This window comes from Salmo salar, chromosome ssa19 (assembly GCF_905237065.1).
Source record: "Salmo salar chromosome ssa19, Ssal_v3.1, whole genome shotgun sequence".
In the NCBI taxonomy this organism is placed as follows: domain Eukaryota; kingdom Metazoa; phylum Chordata; class Actinopteri; order Salmoniformes; family Salmonidae; genus Salmo; species Salmo salar.
This window is the reverse complement of record NC_059460.1, coordinates 35470402-35492872: the sequence shown is the minus strand read 5'-3', so window position 1 is coordinate 35492872 and position 22471 is coordinate 35470402. Positions and strand designations below refer to the sequence as shown.

The 22471-nt window shown below is 44.4% G+C and overlaps 1 protein-coding gene across 3 annotated transcripts in view; it reads right to left on the bottom strand.

Moving 5' to 3' along the window:
- Positions 1 to 1394: 1394 nt before the first annotated feature.
- Positions 1395 to 22471, bottom strand: part of arid4b (AT-rich interaction domain 4B) — a 243060-nt gene continuing 221983 nt past the window's right edge. For all 3 annotated transcript variants that reach the window (XM_045702251.1, XM_045702252.1, XM_045702253.1), the window contains 6 exons: positions 20647 to 22062; positions 11212 to 11391; positions 10327 to 10440; positions 8787 to 9005; positions 6694 to 6840; positions 1395 to 3225 (listed from right to left, as the gene is read on the bottom strand). In XM_045702251.1, coding sequence (XP_045558207.1) covers positions 3080 to 3225; positions 6694 to 6840; positions 8787 to 9005; positions 10327 to 10440; positions 11212 to 11391; positions 20647 to 22062 — 2222 coding nt within the window. In that variant the 3' untranslated portion in view covers positions 1395 to 3079. The remainder of the gene's footprint in view (positions 3226 to 6693; positions 6841 to 8786; positions 9006 to 10326; positions 10441 to 11211; positions 11392 to 20646; positions 22063 to 22471) is intronic.

Here is a 22471-nt window from a genome sequence, read left to right as displayed (position 1 = left end):
GACCCCTATAATCTGTACAGACTCCTATAATCTGTACAGACTACTATAATCTGTGCAGACTCCTATAATCTGTACAGACTACTATAATCTGTGCAGACTACTATAATCTGTGCAGACTACTATAATCTGTACAGACTACTATAATCTGTACAGACTCCTATAATCTGTAGGGGTGAGATTTGATAAGAATGCAAAATCTGTATACTCATCAAATCTCATCCCTACAGGTTATAGAAGAACACAGGACTGATGAGGAGTTGGAAACATACTGGTAGAACACCTACTGTCTCAGTATATTTCTCTTGGGATAATCAATTACAAACTTGGGAATTACACTGAACAAAAATATAAAACGCAACATGTAAAGTGTTGGTCCCACGTTTCATGATCTGAAATAAAAGATCCCAGAAATACTTATTTCTCTCAAATGTTTACATCCCTGTTAGTATTTCTCCTTTGCCAAGATAATCCATCCACCTGACAAGTGTGGCATTTCAAGGAGATTAAACATCATGATCATTACACAGGTGCACCTTGTGCTGGGGGACAATAAAAGGCCACTCTAAAATGTTTTGTCACACAGCACAATGCCACAGATTCCTCAAGTTTTGAGGGAGAATACAATTGGCATGCTGACTGTAAGAATGTCCACCAGAGCTGTTGCCAGAGAATTGAATGTTCATTCCTCTATCATAAACTGCCTCCAACGTTGTTTTACAGAATGTGGCAGTATGTCCAACCGGCCTCACAACCGCAGACCATGTGAATGGCGTTGTGTGGGCGAGCGGTTTGCTGATATCAACGTTGTGAACAGAGTGCCCCATGGTGGAGGTGGGGTTATGGTATGGGGCAGGCATAAGCTACGGACAACAAATGCAATTGCATTTTATCGATGGCAATTCGAATGCACAGCATTACCGTGACGAGATCCTGAGGCCCGTTGTTGTGCCATTCATCCTCCGCCATCACCTCATGTTTCTTCAGCATGATAATGCACGACCCCATGTCGCAAGGATCTGTGCACAGTTCCTGGAAGCTGAAAATGTCCCAGTTCTTCCATGGCCTGCATACTCACCAGACATGTCACCCATTGAGCAAGTTTGGTATGCTCTGGATCAACGTATTCCAGTTCCCGCTAATATCCAGCAACTTCACACAGCCATTGAAGAGGAGTGGGACAACATTCCACAGGCGACAATCAACAGGCTGATCAACTCTATGAGAAGGACATGTCGTGCTGCATGAGGCAAATGGTCACACCAGATACTGACTGATTTTCTGATCCACGCCCCTACCTTTTGTTTTTAAGGTATCTGTAACCAACAGATGCATATCTGTATTCCCAGTCATGTGAAATCCATAGATTAGGGCCTAATTTATTTATTTAAATTGACCGATTTCCTTATTTGAACTGTAACTCTGTAAAATGTTTGAAATTGTTGCGCGTTGCATTTCTATTTTTGTTCAGTATATATATTTTTTGGGGGGGATGCAGAATGCTGTGTAGTCCCCTTGGCAGTTTGTCATTTAATTAAATTTCTTCTCAATCTGGAAAGTCTAACATAGATAATCTGAACGGCGTGATAAAAACACTCTGATAGAAATCCAAGAGCCATGAGTTGAAAAGACTGATAAACCGACAAGATACAATGCCTTCCATTAGGTTTCCTTAAACCTGCCAGACATCTCCATCGTTACACATGTATGTATATACTGCCACATTAACTGGTAACCTTATTCAGTAGCAGACAGAGGTTCCAAATGGAACCCTATTCCCTATATTGTGCACTACTTTAGACCAGAGCCCATAGAATGTAGTGCACGATATAGGTAAAAGGGTTCCATTTTGGGACTCATTCCTATATACATTAGATCCTGGCTGCCAGAAAGAGTTTCAGTCCTCTCCACATCAACCTCTACAATCATCCTGAATATCAATATAAACACATGAATATCTCACTAGAAACGATCGATATCTGCCATGTACACAGTCACAGGCCTGGCCTGTGCAGTCTGTCATTCATACAGTCCTCTGAAAGACGGACCGTTTTCATTTCTAAGAACCATCAGGACTAAGAGAGTCAGACAGGAAGGGGGGAATGTTCCCTCTTAAGAGGTGTCTTAGGGTTAAGACAATAACAAGGCCCTAACAGTAGCTTTTACGTTCATTAGCTTCACGGCTTCAGCTTCACTTCTCTGGATCTCTACAGTAGGCCTACATACGTAACCTCTCTCTCTCCTCCACACAGCGCTTATAGACCACGGTCACGGTATTGAGTCAAGATAAGAGTACCATTTGAGGGTGTGGTAGCTTAAGAAGTGAAGACAGACAGAGGGAGAAATGCATGGTTTCTATGAGTACACGCACTACAAGGTTATGTTTAGTATGTAATTCATCACGTGGCTCTGAACCTTGTTCATTTCCTTTGACAAGCTCTACATACACAGGGCTACATAGGGCTACATAGGACAAGGACCTTGATGACACTACACACCATCGTCAACCCAATCTAAACTACCTCGAGATGGAAAGAATCACTATTGCTTGAAGAAAACAACTCTTATAAATTGTTTATCAATCAATTGAAAGAAAAACATACTTTTGTACTTTTTTGGTTGTCGTTGTATTCCTCCCCCCAATCTTCATAAAAGTGCACTTAAGTGCAATTAGCTTGCCAATGAAACAGCTGTGGATAGAAAATAGTGTTTGTTTTGTCTTGTTGGTCTGGTTGTCTGTGTTGTTGCGTTCCTGTTGTTGTTCCAGTATGGAGATTGACTTGTCTGTTCTGTTGGGAGGGAGTTGGGAGTAGGGGTGATGAGGCCAAGCTTTTGGAAAGGGGTTCTGGGGTGGAGAGGCATGGATAAGGGTGGAAGTTTAAGTGGGGGCATTGAGGCCTGGGTGCTCTCCGGTTTGAGGTGGGGGATGTACTGAGGCTTTGGAGTGGAGGCGTTAGTGGTAGGGACGGGGCCTTGGTGGGTGTTGGGGGTATTTTGGGATGGGGACCAGGGTGGTGCTGGCTAAGTGCTCAGTGCTGTGTCCTGGGCCTCAGAAGGTTGGGAGGAGTGAGGGGTTGTCCTGTCACCTACACTCTACAGACACCACAGAGTTCTGAGAGGAGGAAGAGGACGACACAGGAGTGTCGGCCAGTGTCAACATCACCGCTGCTGTTAGAGAGCTGGAGGACGGGGACGAGGAAGAGGAGGAGGAAGATGCAGCCACCGTACCTGGGGAGGAGAAACAACATGGTGGTCAGACGGAGCAGAAACAACATGGTGGTCAGATGATGCAGAAACAACATGGTGGTCAGATGATGCAGAAACAACATGGTGGTCAGATGATGCAGACACAACATGGTGGTCAGATGATGCAGACACAACATGGTGGCCAGATGATGCAGAAACAACATGGTGGTCAGATGATGCAGAAACAACATGGTGGTCAGACGGAGCAGAAACAACATGGTGGTCAGACGGAGCAGAAACAACATGGTGGTCAGACGGAGCAGAAACAACATGGTGGTCAGATGATGCAGAAACAACATGGTGGTCAGATGATGCAGAAACAACATGGTGGCCAGATGATGCAGAAACAACATGGTGGTCAGACGGAGCAGAAACAACATGGTGGTCAGATGATGCAGAAACAACATGGTGGTCAGATGATGCAGAAACAACATGGTGGCCAGATGATGCAGACACAACATGGTGGCCAGATGATGCAGAAACAACATGGTGGCCAGATGATGCAGAAACAACATGGTGGTCAGATGATGCAGACACAACATGGTGGTCAGATGATGCAGAAACAACATGGTGGTCAGATGATGCAGAGACAACATGGTGGTCAGATGATGCAGAAACAACATGGTGGTCAGATGATGCAAAAACAACATGGTGGTCAGATGATGCAGACACAACATGGTGGCCAGATGATGCAGACACAACATGGTGGTCAGATGATGCAGAAACAACATGGTGGCCAGATGATGCAGAAACAACATGGTGGCCAGATGATGTAAAACTGGGGGTAGGCTGCTTTTCAAAAAAATCAAAAGCTGAAATTTTTTGAGTCAATAAGTATTCAACTCCTTTGTTATGGCAAGCCTAAATACATTTCGGAGTAGAAATATGCTTAACAAGTCACATAATAAGTTGCATGGACAATAATAGTGTTTAACATGTATGTACACAACACATTCAATTATATGTAAGGGCTCTCAGTCGAGCAATGAATTTCAAACAAAGATTCAACCACAATGACCAGGGAGGTTTTCGAGTGCCTCGCAAAGGGCACCTATTGGTAGATGGGTAAAAATGTAAAAAGCAGACATTAAATATCCCATTGAGCATGGTGAAGTTATTAATTACACATTTTATGGTGTATCAATACACCCAGTCACTACAACGATACAGGTGTCCTTCCTAACTCAGTTGCCGGAGAGGAAGGAAACCTCTCAGGGATTTAACCATGAGGCCAATGGTGACTTTAAAACAGTTACAGAGTTTAATGACTGTGATAAGAGAGAACTGAGGATGGATCAACAACATTGTAGTTACTCCACAATACTAACCTAAATGACAGAGTGAAAAGAAGGAAGCCTGTACAGAATACAAATATTTGAAAACATGCTTCCTGTTTGCAACAAGACACTAAAGTAAAACTACAAAATATTTGGCAAAGCAATTCATTTTTTGTCATGAATACGAAGTGAATGAATACACAACACATCACTGAGTACCACTCTCCATATTTTCAAGCATGGTGGTGGCTGCAACATGTTATGGGTATGCTTGTCATCAGCAAGGACTAGGGAGTCTTTTTTAGGATAAAAAGAAACAGAATAGAGCTAAACACTGGAAAAATCCTAGAGGAAAACCTGGTTCAGTCTGCTTTCCAACAGAGAAGACAATAACCTAAAACAAGGCCAAATATACACTGGAGTTGCTTGTGTACAGCCACCAGACAGCCATCTATGCCACCGGACAGCCATGTACAGCCACCAGACAGCCATCTATGCCACCGGACAGCCATGTACAGCCACTAGACAGCCATGTACAGCCACTAGACAGCCATCTATGCCACCAGACAGCCATCTATGCCACCAGACAGCCATGTACAGCCATTAGACAGCCACTAGACAGCTATGTACAGCCACTAGACAGCCGTGTACAGCCACTAGAGAGCCGTGTTCAGCCACTAGACAGCCATGTACAGCCACTAGACAGCCACTAGGCAGCCACCTACTGCCACTAGACAGCTACTTACTGCCACTACACAGCCACTTACTGCCACTACACAGCCATGTACACAGCCATGTACACAGCCATCTACAGCCACTAGACAGCCATCTACAGCCACTAGACAGCCATCTACAGCCACTAGACACATTGCCTTCAGAAAGTATTCATACCCCTTGACTTATTCCACATTTTGTTGTGTAACATCCTGAATTCAAAATGTATAAAAAATTCGCACCAATCAACACACAATAGCCCATAACGACAACGTGAAAACATGTTTTTATACATTTTTGCTCTGTTAAGTCAGATGGGGTGCGGCGGTGAACAGCAATCTTCAAGTTTTTCCAAGGATTTTCAATGGGATTCAAGTCTGGGCTTTGGCTGGGCCATTCAAGGACTTTAACATTCTTGTTCTGAAGCCATTCCAGCGTTGCTTTGGCTGTATGATTGGGGTCATTGTCCTGATGGAACGTAAATCTTCACCCCCGTCTAAGTTCATTTTCACTCTGAAGCAGGTTCTCATCAACGATTTGCCTTTATTTGTCTCCTTTCATTGTTCCCTCTATCCTTACCAGTCTCCCAGTCCCTGCCGCTGGAAAGCATCCCCATAGCATGATGCTGCCACCACCATGCTTCACCGTAATGTTAGACAGGTGATGAGCTATGCCTGGTTTTCTCCAGACGTAGTGCTTTGCATTCAGGGCAAATAGTTACATTTGTCTCATCAGACCACAGAATCTTTTCCCTTATGATCTCAGTCTTTCACGTGCAAACTCCAGGCGTGCGGTCATGTGCCTTTTTTCTTAGGGAGTGGCTTCCGTCTCACCACTAGCCCATGAAGCCCAGATTGGTGAAATGCTCAAGGACTATAATAGCAAAGGGGTCTGAATACTTACGTAAATTAGATTTCTGTATTTAATTTTCAATAAAAACCTGTTTTCACTTTGTCATGATGGGGTATTGTGATGTCATGATGGAGTATTGTGATGTCATGATGGAGTATTGTGATGTCATGATGGGGTGTTGTGATGTCATGATGGAGTATTGTGATGTCATGATGGTGTATTGTGATGTCATGATGGAGTATTGTGATGTCATGATGGAGTATTGTGATGTCATGATGGAGTGTTGTGATGTCATGATGGGGTGTTGTGATGTCATGATGGGAGTATTGTGATGTCATGATGGGGTATTGTGATGTCATTTACATTTACATTTAAGTCATTTAGCAGACGCTCTTATCCAGAGCATGGGTGAGATTATAATTCTTTAAATGCGTTTAAAATTCAGGCTGTAAAATGTGGAATAAGTCAAGGAGTATGAATACTTTCTGATGGCACTGTACATCTACAGCCACTAGACATACAGGGATATACTCAAAAAGCTCTGTCGTGGTCCTCAGTCCGGAGTTACAGTACATGGTACATTTTGTTTAATTGTGGAATGACTCACTCTCTCTCTCCTTCTTCTTGATGCGTTTGCGTCGTCGGTCGATGGAGGCCACCTCAGACTTGAGGGACAGGTAGTGGTTCCTGATGTCCTGCAGCTTCTCCTGGAGGAAGGAGATCCTCTCCAGACTAGACATCTTGTCCAGGTCCGCTAGGGGAGGAGAGAAGAAGAGATATGAAGACCGGTTTCAGTGGGAGTTAGAGTGAGAACATGTTATAAAGGCCCAGCGCAGTCAAAAACGAGATTTTCCAGTGTTTTATATATATTTCCACACTATGAGGTTGGAATAATACGGTGAAATGGTGAACATGATGATAATAAGTGTAAGTGTGGTTTGAAAAGACGGGATGGTGGGATGGTGTTTTGTCGGATGGTGTTTTGTCCTGCCTGGTGACATCACCTTGCAATAAATGTGTTAATACACCCAGAGTTCCAAAATCTTTCTGCCAATAACAGCTAGTCTTCCCCTCCTCAATCAGACCACTTCCCGAAAGACCTAGCTAAATTCTTGCTTGAGAAACAACATTTAAAATTCAGGACTCAGTGGGATGGAGAGGAACAACATTTAAATGAGAGGACTCAGTGGGATGGAGAGGAACAACAGTTAAAGGAGAGGACTCAGTGGGATGGAGAGGAACATCATTTAAAGGAGAGGACTCAGTGGGATGGAGAGGAACAACATTTAAAGGAGAGGACTCAGTGGGATGGAGAGGAACAACATTTAAAGGAGAGGACTCAGTGGGATGGAGAGGAACAACATTTAAAGGAGAGGACTCAGTGGGATGAGAGGAACAACAGTTAAAGGAGAGGACTCAGTGGGATGGAGGGGAACACCCTTTAAAGGAGAGGACTCAGTGGGATGGAGAGGAACAACATTTAAAGGAGAGGGCTCAGTGGGATGGAGGGGAACACCATTTAAAGGACCGGACTCAGTGGGATGGAGAGGAACATCATTTAAAGGAGAGGACTCGGTGGGGTGATTCTGACTACAACGCTAAACAACACAGTGTGCCGCATGTCAATTCTCTCTGTGAGGTCACACAGGGCGTTACATCTAGTAAGCAAGTCTACTTGTACAGCCGGACGTAAATGGGAAGGTACATGAGAATTCCTGTAGCTAGCGTATATCTGGAGGGGTTGGTGAGGCTGTGTAAACTGTAGTTGGTATCAAATCAAATCAAATTATCCAGACACACTGGAGTTAAACGAAGAAACTGTCATGCAATTTTAGTTGCAGTTTGCAAGTGACATCACAAGCAACTTTGCTTTTACATGAAGCAACTTTGCTTTTACATGAAGCAACTCAAACGCGATTAAAATGGCATGCAACAGCCAATCAAATTGAAACGGATTCTGTCATGTTTGAGAATTCTAAACTCACCCCATGTTGTTGTGCTGCATTACATCGTGATTTCACTAATTATTTGTTTATCCACCCGTTTGGTTATTGTAACAGCATGGATATAGACTAAACGCAGCCTGTACAATTTAGCTAGCTAGCCAAACACCAACACAGCTAAATGAGCTAGCAAGTAATTAAACAAACGTTAGCTAGCTAGCTAGCTAGCTCGCACAGTTCACGGTGAACAATTTTAGTTGAAACTATTCAGGCAGAGGTTTGGGTTCACTTCAATAATGTGTTGATGGCCAAACCATGTACATACACCATGACTAGCCATGATGCCAACCATTTGGTTACATCTCCCGTTGTGCTAAGGTCTCTTCGGTCAGCCCTGATCGCAGGTTGCCTACTGGCTGTAACAGCTCAACTGTGTTGACATGACAACTGGGTCCCAATTCGGAAACCTTCTAATGAATCATGTGACAAAAGTACTCATTTTGATTGGCTGTTGCTTGCAACTAGTTGCACAAAGTTGAAAAGTTTGCATGGGGGGGGGGGGTTGCAAAGCACCCCCTATGGTGCTCTCTATGGTGCTCTCTATGGTGAGGGTCCTCTCTATGGTGAGGGTCCTCTCTATGGTGCTCTCTATGGTGAGGGCCCCCTCTATGGTGAGGGTCCTCTCTATGGTGCTCTCTATGGTGAGGGTCCTCTCTATGGTGAGGGTCCTCTCTATGGTGAAGGTGATGGTGCTCACGCTCCCGGTGATGTTCCCGATTGTGAAGATGGTGATGGTGGTCGGGGTCACCATGTTGCTTGTGGTACTTCTGGCTGGATGGAGGGGTGCATCCCTGTCCCAGGCCGGGACACTTGGGCGAGATGGACCCCTTCATGTCTGCTGCAACATGGGTCTTGGAGGCTGAAGACTTGGCTGTGCTCTCGCCCAATGACTGGTCTTCACTGTCACTGCTGTGGGCTGTAGGGGGGGAGGATGAGGAGACCGAACAGAAGGAAGATATTAATTAGCTACAAGTGTAACTGTCATTTCAACAACTCATACAAGTAGATCAATTGCTTGTGCTTGGAGAGTTTGTTAGAACGAACAGAAGACGTACTTCTATAAAAGCATAACTGGTTCTACAGCTTCTATAAAAACACAACTGGTTCTACAGCTTCTATAAAAACACAACTGGTTCTACAGCTTCTATAAAAACACAACTGGTTCTACAGCTTCTATAAAAACACAACTGGTTCTACAACTTCTATAAAAGCACAACTGGTTCTACAACTTCTATAAAAACACAACTGGTTCTACAGCTGATCTTACTGTGGCTCTGATCATTTCAGATGCCAGAAGGAGAGAGCAATAGGAGAGGTAGGAAGCCAGTCAGGGGCCATATGTATCATGCATCTCAGAGTGCTGATCCAGGATCAGGTCCCTCCCTATCAATATAATCTTATTCATACATGCATCTCAGAGTGCTGATCCAGGATCAGGTCCACCCCTATCAATATAAACTTATTCAACTCCTACTCTAAGACGCATGATACATACTGGCCAGATTCACCAGCCCTAGAGTAGGCCTCAGATTCACCAGTCCTAGTGTAGGCCTCAAATTCACCAGCCCTAGAGTAGGCCTCAGATTCACCAACCCTAGTGTAGGCCTCAGATTCACCAGCCCTAGTGTAGGCCTCAGATTCACCAGCCCTAGTGTAGGCCTCAGATTCACCAGTCCTAGTGTAGGCCTCAGATTCACCAGCCCTAGTGTAGGCCTCAGATTCACCAGCCCTAGTGTAGGCCTCAGATTCACCAGCCCTAGTGTAGGCCTCAGATTCACCAGCACTAGAGTAGACCTCAGATTCACCAGCCCTAGTGTAGGCCTCAGATTCACCAGTCCTAGTGTAGGCCTCAGATTCACCAGCCCTAGTGTAGGCCTCAGATTCACCAGCCCTAGTGTAGGCCTCAGATTCACCAGCCCTAGAGTACGCCTCAGATTCACCAGCCCTAGTGTAGGCCTCAGATTCACCAGCCCTAGTGTAGGCCTCAGATTCACCAGCCCTAGTGTAGGCCTCAGATTCACCAGTCCTAGTGTAGGCCTCAGATTCACCAGCCCTAGTGTAGGCGTCAGATTCACCAGCCCTAGTGTAGGCCTCAGATTCACCAGTCCTAGTGTAGGCATCAGATTCACCAGTCCTAGTGTAGGCCTCAGATTCACCAGCCCTAGTGTAGGCCTCAGATTCACCAGTCCTAGTGTAGGCCTCAGTAAACTAGTGGGTATTGTCACTCTCTTCCTTACCCGTTTTTCTGTTATTGTTCTTCTTGGGAGGCACTGAGCTCTTTCTGTTTGGCTTGGGTTTCTTTGCTGCTCCACCTGCCTGCTGTTCCTTCTGACGCTTGTGACTGGCAGACACTGGAAGGAGAAGACAGGAGGACAGTGAGAACATGATGCTAGTTTTGTCAAAGAGAGAAGAGAGAGGAACAGGAGAGTATGTGGGCTCAGTCACAGACGGTGCCTGATGTGTATCTGAATCCCCAAGCACTTCAGTAACTTCCTGTAATCTTTTGAAATAAAACTAGATGTAGAAGAAGTCCTCTGTAAAGCTATCACCTATGTACCCATTTGAATTGCCCTGCTTTGGTTCAAAATTGCATATAACCATCATATGAACAGGCATTTCTTAGCACATCTACAATGTAAATTGTCTAATTTAGGCTATTGGACAGAAGTCCTTACCTATACTAGTACCATACAAGGCTAACAGAAAGCTTTAAAATATTGTAACAGGAACAAACTGTATTTATTTTGCTAATTATATCTGTCAGGCATTTCCGTCCTTACCTTTGGCTTTGTGTTCAGTGTTAGTTGAGGTTCTGTACCTTTGGCTTTGTGTTCAGTGTTAGTTGAGGTTCTGTACCTTTGGCTTTGTGTTCAGTGTTAGTTGAGGTTCTGTACCTTTGGCTTTGTGTTCAGTGTTAGTTGAGGTTCTGTACCTTTGGCTTTGTGTTCAGTGTTAGTTGAGGTTCTGTACCTTTGGCTTTGTGTTCAGTGTTAGTTGAGGTTCTGAACCTTTGGCTTTGTGTTCAGTGTTAGTTGAGGTTCTGTACCTTTGGCTTTGTGTTCAGTGATAGTTGAGGTTCTGTACCTTTGGCTTTGTGTTCAGTGGTAGTTGAGGTTCCTTACCTTTGGCTTTGTGTTCAGTGTTGTCATGCCGACTGCTACTACTGAGCTCCAGACTGCAGGTAGAGTTGGAGTGGCTGTGAGAGGAGGACAGGCTACCTGGACCGTCTAGGAGTGAGGCTTTACTCTGGGAGGAGGGGGATCCTGCCCCTCCATGGTGGTGGGGCTCTCCCTGCTCCTGGTCTGGAGAAAAACAACTTCATTGATCCATACGAGACAGAAATCAGTCTTCTGACCAAAACCCCTCACAATTGCTTTCCACCGCTGCTGACCCTGTTCCTCTCAACGTGTGTGTGTGTGTCTGGGGGTGTTGGGAAAGGCCGTTCTAACCAATGGACAATAAAGTTGTATTGTATTTATCCATACGAGATGGAAGTTGGGTCTTCTGCAATGCCGAACCCCTCCAATACACACACACACACACACACACACACACACACACACACACACACACACACACACAACCCCTTCGTTATGACGAGCCTAAATAAGTTCAGGAGTATTCAACCCCTTCGTTATGACAAACCTAAATAAGTTCAGGAGTACAAACAAGTCACATAAAAACTCACTCTGTGTGTAATATTTGTGTTTAACATGATTTTTGAATGACTACCTCATCTCTATACCCCACGCATACAATTATCTGTAATTCACTGCTCACTCAGTTGAGCAGTGAATTTCAAACACAGATTCAACCACAAAGAACAGGGAGGTTTTCCAATGACTCACAAAGAAGGGCACTTATTGGTAGATGGGTAAAAAAATAAAAGCAGACATTGAATATCCCTTTGAGCATGGTGAAGTTATTAATTACACTGGTGTATCAATACACCCAGTCACTACAAAGATACAGGCGTCCTTCCTAACTCAGTTGCCGGACAGGAAGGAAACTGCTCAGGGATTTCGCCATGAGGCCAATGGTGACTTTAAAACAGTTACAGAGTTTAACTTTTTAAGGTATAGGGGGCAGTATTTTCATTTTCGGATGAAAAGCGTGCCCAGAGTAAACTGCCTAATACTCGGGCCCAGAGTCAAATATTTGCATATTATTAGTAGATTTGGATAGAAAACACTCAGAAGTTTCTAAAACTGTTTGAATGATGTCTGTGAGTATAACAGAACTCATATGACAGGCAAAAACCTGAGAAAAATCCAACCAGGAAGTGGGAAATCTGAGAATTGTAGTTCTTCTTTTGAATCCCTATCGAAACTACAGTGTCTGTGGGGTCACGTTGCACTTCCTAAGGCTTCCATTAGCTGTCAACAGCCTTTAGAAACGTGTTTCATCCTTCTCCTGTTACTGGGCAGAAAATAGGAGCTCAGTCAATGAGTGGACTGCCTGGGACCAGTGAGTTGTTTACTGCGCACATTTTGCACGCCGCTCCTTCTTTTTCCTCTGTAATGAATACGCTATTGTCTGGTTGGAATATTATCGATGTTTTATGTTAAAAATACCCTAAGGGTTGATTGTAAACAACGTTTGACATGTTTCTACGAACGGTAATGGAACTATTTGACTTTTCGCGTCTGGATTTACGCTCGCGCGTTATGCCTTTGGAGAGTGATCTGAACGCACGAACAAAACGGAGGTATTTGGACATAAATATGGAGTATTTCGAACAAAAATAACATTTCTTGTGGAAGTAGGAGTCCTGGGAGTGCATTCTGACGAAGATCAGCAAAGGTAAGAGAATACTTATAATACTAATTCTGAGTTTAGTTAACCCCAGAACTTGGCGGGTATCTGTATAGCTTGCTTTGATAGCTGAGCTATGTACTCAGAATATTGAAAAATGTGCTTTCTCCGTAAAGCTATTTTAAAATCTGACACAGCGGTTGCATTAGGGAGAAGTATATCTATAATTCTTTCAATAACTGTTGTAAATTTTATCAACGTTTATGATGAGTATTTTTGTAAATTGATGTCCTCATTCACTGGAAGTTTTGGTGGGAATACATTTTCTGAACATCACGGACCAATGTAAAATGGGGTTTTTGGATATAAATATGAACTTTATCGAGCAAAACATACATGCATTGTGTAACATGAAGTCCTATGAGTGCCATCTGATGAAGATCATCAAAGGTTAGTGAATATTTTAGCTGTATTTTTGGTTTTTGTGATGCATGTCCTTGCTTGGAAAATGGCTGTGTGGTTTTTCTTGTGAAGTTTATGTCCTAACATAATCTAATTTTATGCTTTCACCGTAAAGCCTTTTTGAAATCGGACAATGTGGTTCGATTAACGAGAAGTTTATCTTTAAAATGGTATAAAATAGTTGATTGTTTGAGAAAATGAAATTATGCGATTTTTGCTGTTTTGTATTTCGTGCCATGCTATTTCACTGGCTGTTGAATAGTGTGTCCCGCAGGTGGGACGCTAGCCCATAGAAGTTAATGGCTGTGATAGGAGAAAACTGAGGATGGATCAACAACATTGTAGTTACTCCACAATAGTAACATAAATGACAGAGTAAAAAGAAGGAAGCCTGAACAGAATACAAATATTTGAAAACATGCATCCTGCATTGCATTGCCTTATTTCTCTTTTCTGTCTGGATAACACATAGATGGTGGACAATCCATTCCTAGTATTGACTGAATGTCTGTCTCTTACCAACTGAATACTGTTGTGAATGGAGTTTGGCCGTTCTAAATGGTGTACAGTGTGAAATAAAATAAGCATGTTTTTTTTTCTTCAATTATCTTGTTGATTAATGACCACCCAAGATCATTGTGCATGACGACATCAGAAGAATCATAACTACACCTTAAAACAATCCTCGCTGCTTTGTTCTGTCCAATCTGTTGCATTTTCCCAGACCACAGAACAGTAGTTCACCTGACTATAAATTAATACTTGTGTTATTTGCTTAAGAATCTTTCCCGGTAAATATTTTTTTCTCCATAGATTAGTTATTTGAGACAACCATGATAAGCAGTTGTCTAGCTGCACTCCTAGTAGTTTGGTTTCTGACACTTCCTCAATTTGTACCCCCCCCCCCATACTTAATTGTATCCCATGTTGTGTTGGCCTTTTCCTACTTGAACAGACCAACATAACCTTGGTTTTCTTGGCGTTCAAAACAAGTTTGTTCCGGCAAACCCACTCCCTGACATTTCCCAGTTCTACTTGTATAGCTTGCTGTACCTGTTGAACCGATTTGTCTTGCAGTATAACTTGTAGTATCATCTGCAAATATAGTAGCTTGAGTTTCAGATAAGGCATAAGGACGGTCGTTGGTATATATTAAATAAAGAAGTGGTCCAAGGCAGCTGCCCTGCGGTATTCCACAGTTTAACACATGAGGGGAAGAAAATTAACCATTGATATAGGTGGACTGTTTCCTGTCAGTTAGATATGACTGTATCCAATTCAATGCTACCTCCTTAAAACCATAATGCATTAATTTTGTCAAAATGATTTCATGATCCATTAACCTGTTAGGGCTAGGGGGCAGTATTGACACGGCCGGATAAAAAACGTACCCGATTTAATCTGGTTACTACACCTGCCCAGTAACTAGAATATGCATATAATTATTGGCTTTGGATAGAAAACACCCTAAAGTTTCTAAAACTGTTTGAATGGTGTCTGTGAGTATAACAGAACTCATATGGCAGGCAAAAACCTGAGAGGATTCTATATGGGAAGTGGCCTGTCTGACAAGTTGTTGTTCATCTTGGCTCTTTTTATTGAAGACTGAGGATCTTTGCTCTAACGTGACACTTCCTACGGCTCCCATAGGCTCTCAGAGCCCGGGAAAAAGCTGAACGATATCGAGGCAGCCTCTGGCTGAAACACATTATCGCTTTTGGCAAGTGGCCGATCAGAGTACTATGGGCTTAGGCGCGTGCCCGAGTCGACCCCATGCGTTATTTTCTTTCGTCTGTTTACCTAAATGCAGATTCCCGGTCGGAATATTATCGCTTTTTTATGAGAAAAATGGCATAAAAATGGATTTTAAACAGCGGTTGACATGCTTCGAAGTATGGTAATGGAATATTTAGAATTTTTTTGTCACGATATGCGCCATGCTCGTAACCCTTATTTACCCTTTCGGATAGTGTCTTGAACGCACGAACAAAACGCCGCTATTTGGATATAACTATGGATTATTTGGGACCAAACCAACATTTGTTATTGAAGTAGAAGTCCTGGGAGTGCATTCTGACGAAGAACACCAAAGGTAATAACATTTTTCTTATAGTAAATCTGACTTTGGTGAGTGCTAAATAGCTGGGTGTCTAAATAGCTAGCCCTGTGATGCCGGGCTATCTACTTAGAATATTGCAAAATGTGCTTTCACCGAAAAGCTATTTTAAAATCAGACATATCGAGTGCATAGAGGAGTTCTGTATCTATAATTCTTAAAATAATTGTTATGCTTTTTGTGAACGTTTATCGTGAGTAATTTAGTAAATTCACCGGAAGTTTGCGGGGGGTATGCTAGTTCTGAACGTCACATGCTAATGTAAAAAGCTGGTTTTTGATATAAATATGAACTTGATTGAACAAAACATGCATGTATTGTATAACATAATGTCCTAGGTGTGTCATATGATGAAGATCATCAAAGGTTAGTGCTGCATTTAGCTGTCTTCTGGGTTTTTGTGACATTATATGCTAGCTTGAAAAATGGGTGTCTGATTATTTCTGGCTGGGTACTCTGCTGACATAATCTAATGTTTTGCTTTCGTTGTAAAGCCTTTTTGAAATCGGACAGTGTGGTTAGATTAACGAGAGTCTTGTCTTTAAAATGGTGTAAAATAGTCATATGTTTGAAAAATTGAAGTTTTTGCATTTTTGAGGTATTTGAATAACGCGCCACGGGATTACACTGGCTGTTGAGTAGGTGGGACGCTAGCCCATAGAGGTCAAATCAAATGCTGCACAAAAATCTAAAAATACTACCCCCACAAACCTGCCATTATCCATAGCATTGAGCCACTGGTCAGTCATGTCAACCAATGCAGTCGTAGTGGAATGGTTTTTGCGATAAGCATGCTGATTGGCTGTAATCAGATAATTATTTTCCATATACTCCTATATTTGTCTACTCACAATACCCTCCAATATCTGACTGAGTGAAGGGAGTAGACTGATTGGTCAAATATTGGCAGAAATAATGGGTTTTTTGCAGGATCTTTTGGGATTGGACACAGTTTCGCATGCTTCCATACATTTGGAAATGTCCCCTTTTCCAGTGACCAATTAAATATGTACTCCCTTTAAGAGTGTGCTCCTAATCTCAGCTCGTTACCTGTATAAAAGACACCTGGGAGCCAGAAATCTTTCTGATTGAGAGGGGGTCAAATACTTATTTCCCTCATTAAAATGCAAATCAATTTATGACATTTTTGACATGCGTTTTTCTGGATTTTTTTGTTGTTATTCTGTCTCTCACTGTTCAAATAAACCTACCATTAAAATTATAGACTGACCATTTCTTTGTCAGTGGGCAAACGTACAAAATCAGCAGGGGATCAAATACTTTTTTCCCTCACTGTACATGGAGGGAATCTGATGAGAACAGACCTCAACACCTACTACATGGAGACTCCATGATGGATCTGATCAGAACAGACCTCAACACCTACTACAGCTCCCCTACTGTATTGGCCCTGCTGGGATCTGGTGACCACCAGTGAACCGAGCAAGGCGGAAGGAAATGGAATCCAGAGCAGGGCGACGATGTCTCAAGAGAGAACGGAGGCCCTAGCCTGGTGTCTGACCATCACAGGCTGGTCAGCTGTCTACCATGCAGAGAAAATTGGATGAAAAGTTGGATATCTTCAACATCAACATACAAATGGTCCTTAATGTAAGTATGCCCATACAAAATTTTAAAACATCAGCCCGGGATAAGCCATCGATGACGGAACAACCTCAAGCGGACACCAAAGAAAAGGCAAAAAATATTTGACACATGGGGGGAAAACTGAGAAATGGAAAAAAGCTCATCTCATGGCCAAAGATAACTTGTAGACAAATTAAATTCAAGAACTCCGAAAGAAGAACCCAGAAGACTGGTGGGACTTCATCAACAAAGAGCTTGGTCTATAAAAATCCTCTGGAAGAAGATACAGATTGACGGTGTGGAATACTGGGTGGTCAGGCTGTTCCAGTTGGAACCAGCTCCACTAATACTGGGTGGTCAGGCTGTTCCAGTTGGAACCAGCTCCATTAATACTGGGTGGTCAGGCTGTTCCAGTTGGAACCAGCTCCATTAATACTGGGTGGTCAGGCTGTTCCAGTTGGAACCAGCTCCACTAATACTGGGTGGTCAGGCTGTTCCAGTTGAAACCAGCTCCACTAATACTGGGTGGTCAGGCTGTTCCAGTTGGAACCAGCTCCATTAATACTGGGTGGTCAGGCTGTTCCAGTTGGAACCAGCTCCACTAATACTGGGTGGTCAGGCTGTTCCAGTTGAAACCAGCTCCACTAATACTGGGTGGTCAGGCTGTTCCAGTTGGAACCAGCTCCACTAATACTGGGTGGTCAGGCTGTTCCAGTTGGAACATGCACAAAATACCTTGGCTTCCACTTGGACAACTAACTCAGTGGGGGCCAACACATTAACCAGGCATTGAAAAATACTTCAAGGCGTCTCCACTTCCTGACTGTGATGGCAAGAAACAGCCTTTCCACTGATGACGCCTACACCACTCTGATCCGACCATGCCGGGATAATGACAGGTGTCATGACTGTTCTCTGAGGATCCAAATTGGGCAGATCAGCTTTGCAATAAATAACTTCAACCAGACCCCCACTCACCCACGGGGGGAACTGGTGGGGGGTTGACAGATCACACCCTGTTGTAAATCAAGGACAAGAACATTCAGTTCTCTCACTCTCCAAATTCACCAGAGGAATTTGCCTTTGTTTGACAGATTTTCCCCGCCGAAAGTCTTAACACGTTGTAAAGCGAATTCTGGAACAATATTTCTAACATAGAACGTGGGGAATGGTCAGAGGCGATCTAAAAGAACATTGATGTCGGTATGGTTGTTATTTTGTGATGTCATTAACAATGTTATAGAGGAAATACTGTAACACACTACATCCTCTACGTTCTGCATGCTATATGAAAAATGATTAAAGTGTTTTGGTTAAGAGAGGGATGTGATTTTAGAAACTATAAAAGGAAATTGTTTCTATAACTTTGTACAAGTAAGTAGTCACCGCCCCCTTGAGTGAGGTCAGAGAGCGTGTCAGGCTGTCGGAACCGCCCTTTTGAACTAATTGTATAAAATTATGGTTTAAGAATTAACATATTACACCAGAGAGAAGTAGAGCTGCAGCTCACGTTTAAAGTATTAGACCAGAGAGAGACGTAGAGCTGCAGCTCACATTTAAAGTATTAGACCAGAGAGACGTAGAGCTGCAGCTCACATTTAAAGTGGTTTGAACTGTGAATCTCAACACGAGGTAGAGACGATAAAGTCACCTCACGGACAATCACTGGTACGGCTGATCCTAAGTAAAGTATCTAGAAAAGCAAATTAAATTGGGACCATTCTGCTCAAACCATCGTATTCTGCTACTCTCATCACCCCAGTGGGAACCATCAACACAGCTAACTAGCCTATCTTCAAACCATCGTATTATGCTACTCTCATCACCCCACTGGGAACCATCGACATGGCTGGCTAGCCTATCTTCAAAGAAGCATCTTCTAGAGAAAATAGAAGGAAAATAAACTCTGTAGTCCTGTTCAGGACTACACGATAAGTTACCGGATACCAGACAACTGCAGAGGAGAACAACAGTAGAAGACGGGTGGGGACGGGTATTTTCCTTCCATTTTCTCTAGAAGATGCTTCTTTGAAGATAGGCTAACAGTAGAAGACGGGTGGGGGTCCCCCTTTTGGACAATCAGAGCTTTACAAGCATGCCGCGAAAAGGCCCAACACCCTTTTCCTAGAAGTCCCTGTCCACCGAGAGAAACCAAGGATTTTCTTACTCCAACCGGGCGGCAGTTTGTGTGTAAAGTATAAGTGAGAGTAGTTTCTAAATGTAGCAACGTTAAGTGTCTCTGTCCCTCTCCATGTCTTTCGTAACAAGCAGTCATATCGTTGTCAGTCCGCTAGTGACCTATTTCTCATGTATTAAGTGTGTATGTTTATCCTGTGTTACCATTTAGTTAGCTAGTAAATAAATAAGTAAACCAATTTGTGTAGTACTGAATCATAAGTAAGGCTCGGGTTTTTGCAGATGCAAGGTTACGACAGGTTTACGACATGATATGATACGAGGTTATGATGAATAAGTTGACTGTTTATGGATGTGATAGGTCAAGACCTTTAGAGTTTAATTGAGGTGATGTAAAAATTAAGTCATTAGGATTTGAGGCACCACGAGAGCAGTTATTTAGAGTTACCATGATTCATTTAATTGGGTAACAATTAAATATAGTTAGTTGATTAGATAAATAACAGTCATCAGATTAATGAACGTAAAGTCAGGAGGAAAGTGTGTTGCTGGTGGGCTGCACAAAGAAGCAGGATGCTGCACTGGAGAGTGTACAGAAAAGGCCAAGCAGGATAATAACACAAAACAGAGACAGTCACGGATCGTACTGGACCCTCTACATGATCTACTACCACAGAGAAGAGGAGACGGTACTGGCAGAGTCCTCTGCAAACAGAGCCAACTGTCCAGCATCAATGTAAGAACAAATATACAGAAAGATCCAATCATAGCCACTGCGATCAGACTTAATACATTTTTCTCCCCAATTTTGATCTTGTCTCATCGCTGCAACTCCCCAACGGCCTCGGGAAGTGAAGGTCGAGTCATGCGTCCCCCGAAACATGACCCGGCAAACCGAGCTTTTAACACCTGCCAGCTTAACCCGGAAGCCAGCCGCACCAACGTGTCAGAGGAAACACCGGTCAACTGATGACGGTGTCAGCCTGCAGGCGCCCGACCCGCCACAAGGAGTCGCTAGAGCGCGATGAGCCAAGTAAAGCCCCCCCGGCCAAACCCTGAACGATGCTGGGACAATTGTGCGCCACCCTATGGGACTCCCGATCACGGCCGGTTATGATACAGCCCGGGATCGAACCCGGGTCTGTAGTGATGCCTGTAGCACTGTGATGCTGCGCCAGTCGGTAGGCCGGTTAGGACTTGTTTCATTGAATGTAGTATCCTCTGTGTTTTTAAGCAGTTGTCTAAATGTAACTGTGCATTCTGCAAAATTCAATCTCATCGACTGAAAGCATGAATTAAATAAAACAAAATCAAGGGGTTTGAATACTTTCTGCAGGCACTATACACACAAATACAAATTTTGGTGGGAAAGGCTGGAGCAGTGGGCAGCTACTAGTGTAGTGCCCTGTGAGCAGGTTAAGTGTCTTGCTCAAGGGCACAACGGCAGGTGACGGTATCTAGGACACTGATGCCAGCAACCATTTGGCTAGTCAACACTTACCTTGGGGTAAGTCCTGGTCCTGCAGCTCCCCTCCAAGACTTTCCACCTCCACTGTACTGCTGTCTGTCTCACTGTGACCACAACCGCCTTCCTCTGCCAGGGTGTTGGGGCGCCCCGGAGCCAGGGGGTCAGAGGAGGGCGTTGTACCCAGAGCAGGGGTTACAGACAGGGGAGGACAGGAGGGCTGAGTCCGGTTAGAGCCAGTTCCAGCCCCTTGCTCCATGGCCCCGCTACCGCTATGTCCCATGGATGGGGACTCTGGGGTGGTGGGAGGGGTGTTGAGAACTGAGTTAGATCCACTGGAGGGGAACTCCTGCTCACTCCTCCTCTTCTCCTGCCCCTGGTTCTCCTCTGAAGGGTCATGGTCCTTCCTCTCCGGGCCTCCTCCTTCCTCATCTACCACCCGGTCCCGCTCCCCCGTGCTCTCCCTCTCCGGGCCTCCTCCTCCTGTCTCGTCTCCCTCCCCATCCCGCTCCCCCCTGATCTCCCTCTCCGGGCCTCCTCCTCCTGTCTCGTCCCCATCCCGCTCCCCCCTGCTCTCCCTCTCCTCGTGGCATGATGATGAGGACTGGGCCGGTCCAGGCGGAGGAGGGGAGTTAGCAGCCTCTGTGTCAGAGTCAGAGAACAGCTCCTTCAGGGTCTTCTTCGGCCACTGGGCCTGAATACTGGACCATACATCCTTCTGTCCCTTGGTACGACTGCCACCCGCCGGTCTCGCTCTCTCTCTCTCCTCCACGCTGCTGGCTGCCATCTTAGCCCTCTTCTCAGGGATCTCCCAGAATCGCGCAGGGCGGGCGCCGCCTCCACCACCGGTGCCACTCTTGGCTGCCTTGTCCTTCATGCCGTTGTACTTCTTAGAGGGGGGAGGTTTGGGACGGGAGCTGGGTCGGTCTCCATCGGCCTGGTGGGGCTCAGTGGGAGGTGCACCTCCATCATCTGAGCTGCTGCTAGAAGAACCTCCTGCTCCTCCTCTGTCTTCCCCTAGACCTCCTGCTCTCTCCTGGGCCCTCCTGTTGGAGCCTCCCGGCAGCCAGTCTGCGCTCCTGGTGCTCCTGGTTGGGAGCTTGGTTTTGGACGGGGGTCCTTTAGAGGTCTGTTGCTCCCCTGCCACTCCTTCTGACTTCCTCTTCCTGGAGGCGGAGCTACCTGGCCCCTCCCTCTCAGCCTCAAACTCTGGTTGGCTACGCCGTTTCCCAGGCTCCGGGATCTCGACACTGATTGGTTCTTGGCTCTTCCCTGTGACCAATGGTGGTTTGGGGACATCGGTAGAGTCGGTACCCTCCCAGCGGTCTAATGCGTGAAGGGGTTTGGGGGGACCCCCCTTTCTGAGACCGTCGCGACCTCCTGAACCCGGATGGTCATCTTCGTCCTCACGCCCACCATCCTGATCAGACTCATCTGTTGAACTTTCTGAGGCTGAAGGAAGCAAAGAAAAACAACATTTTAGTACCTTGACAATGATTTTGGCACCACAAACTTCCACTACAATGGCTTAGGCAGCACAACAGCACTCCCAATCAATGTATCATAGTTCTATAGAGTGAAATACAATCTACTGAACTCTAAAACTAAATAAGTTAATTGTTCAACACTCAAAACGCATAATATTGAGTAAAAAATATTGCCTTAAAATCTGCTAAAAGTCATGAAACAAAATGTAATTTGAATGACATATCCTATCCATTTGACTGCCTGTATACTGTTAAAGTACAACACCAGATAGAGTTGTGACTACCTGTATACTGTTAGAGTACAACGCCAGGTAGAGCAGTGACTACCTGTATACTGTTAGAGTACAACGCCAGGTAGAGCAGTGACTACCTGT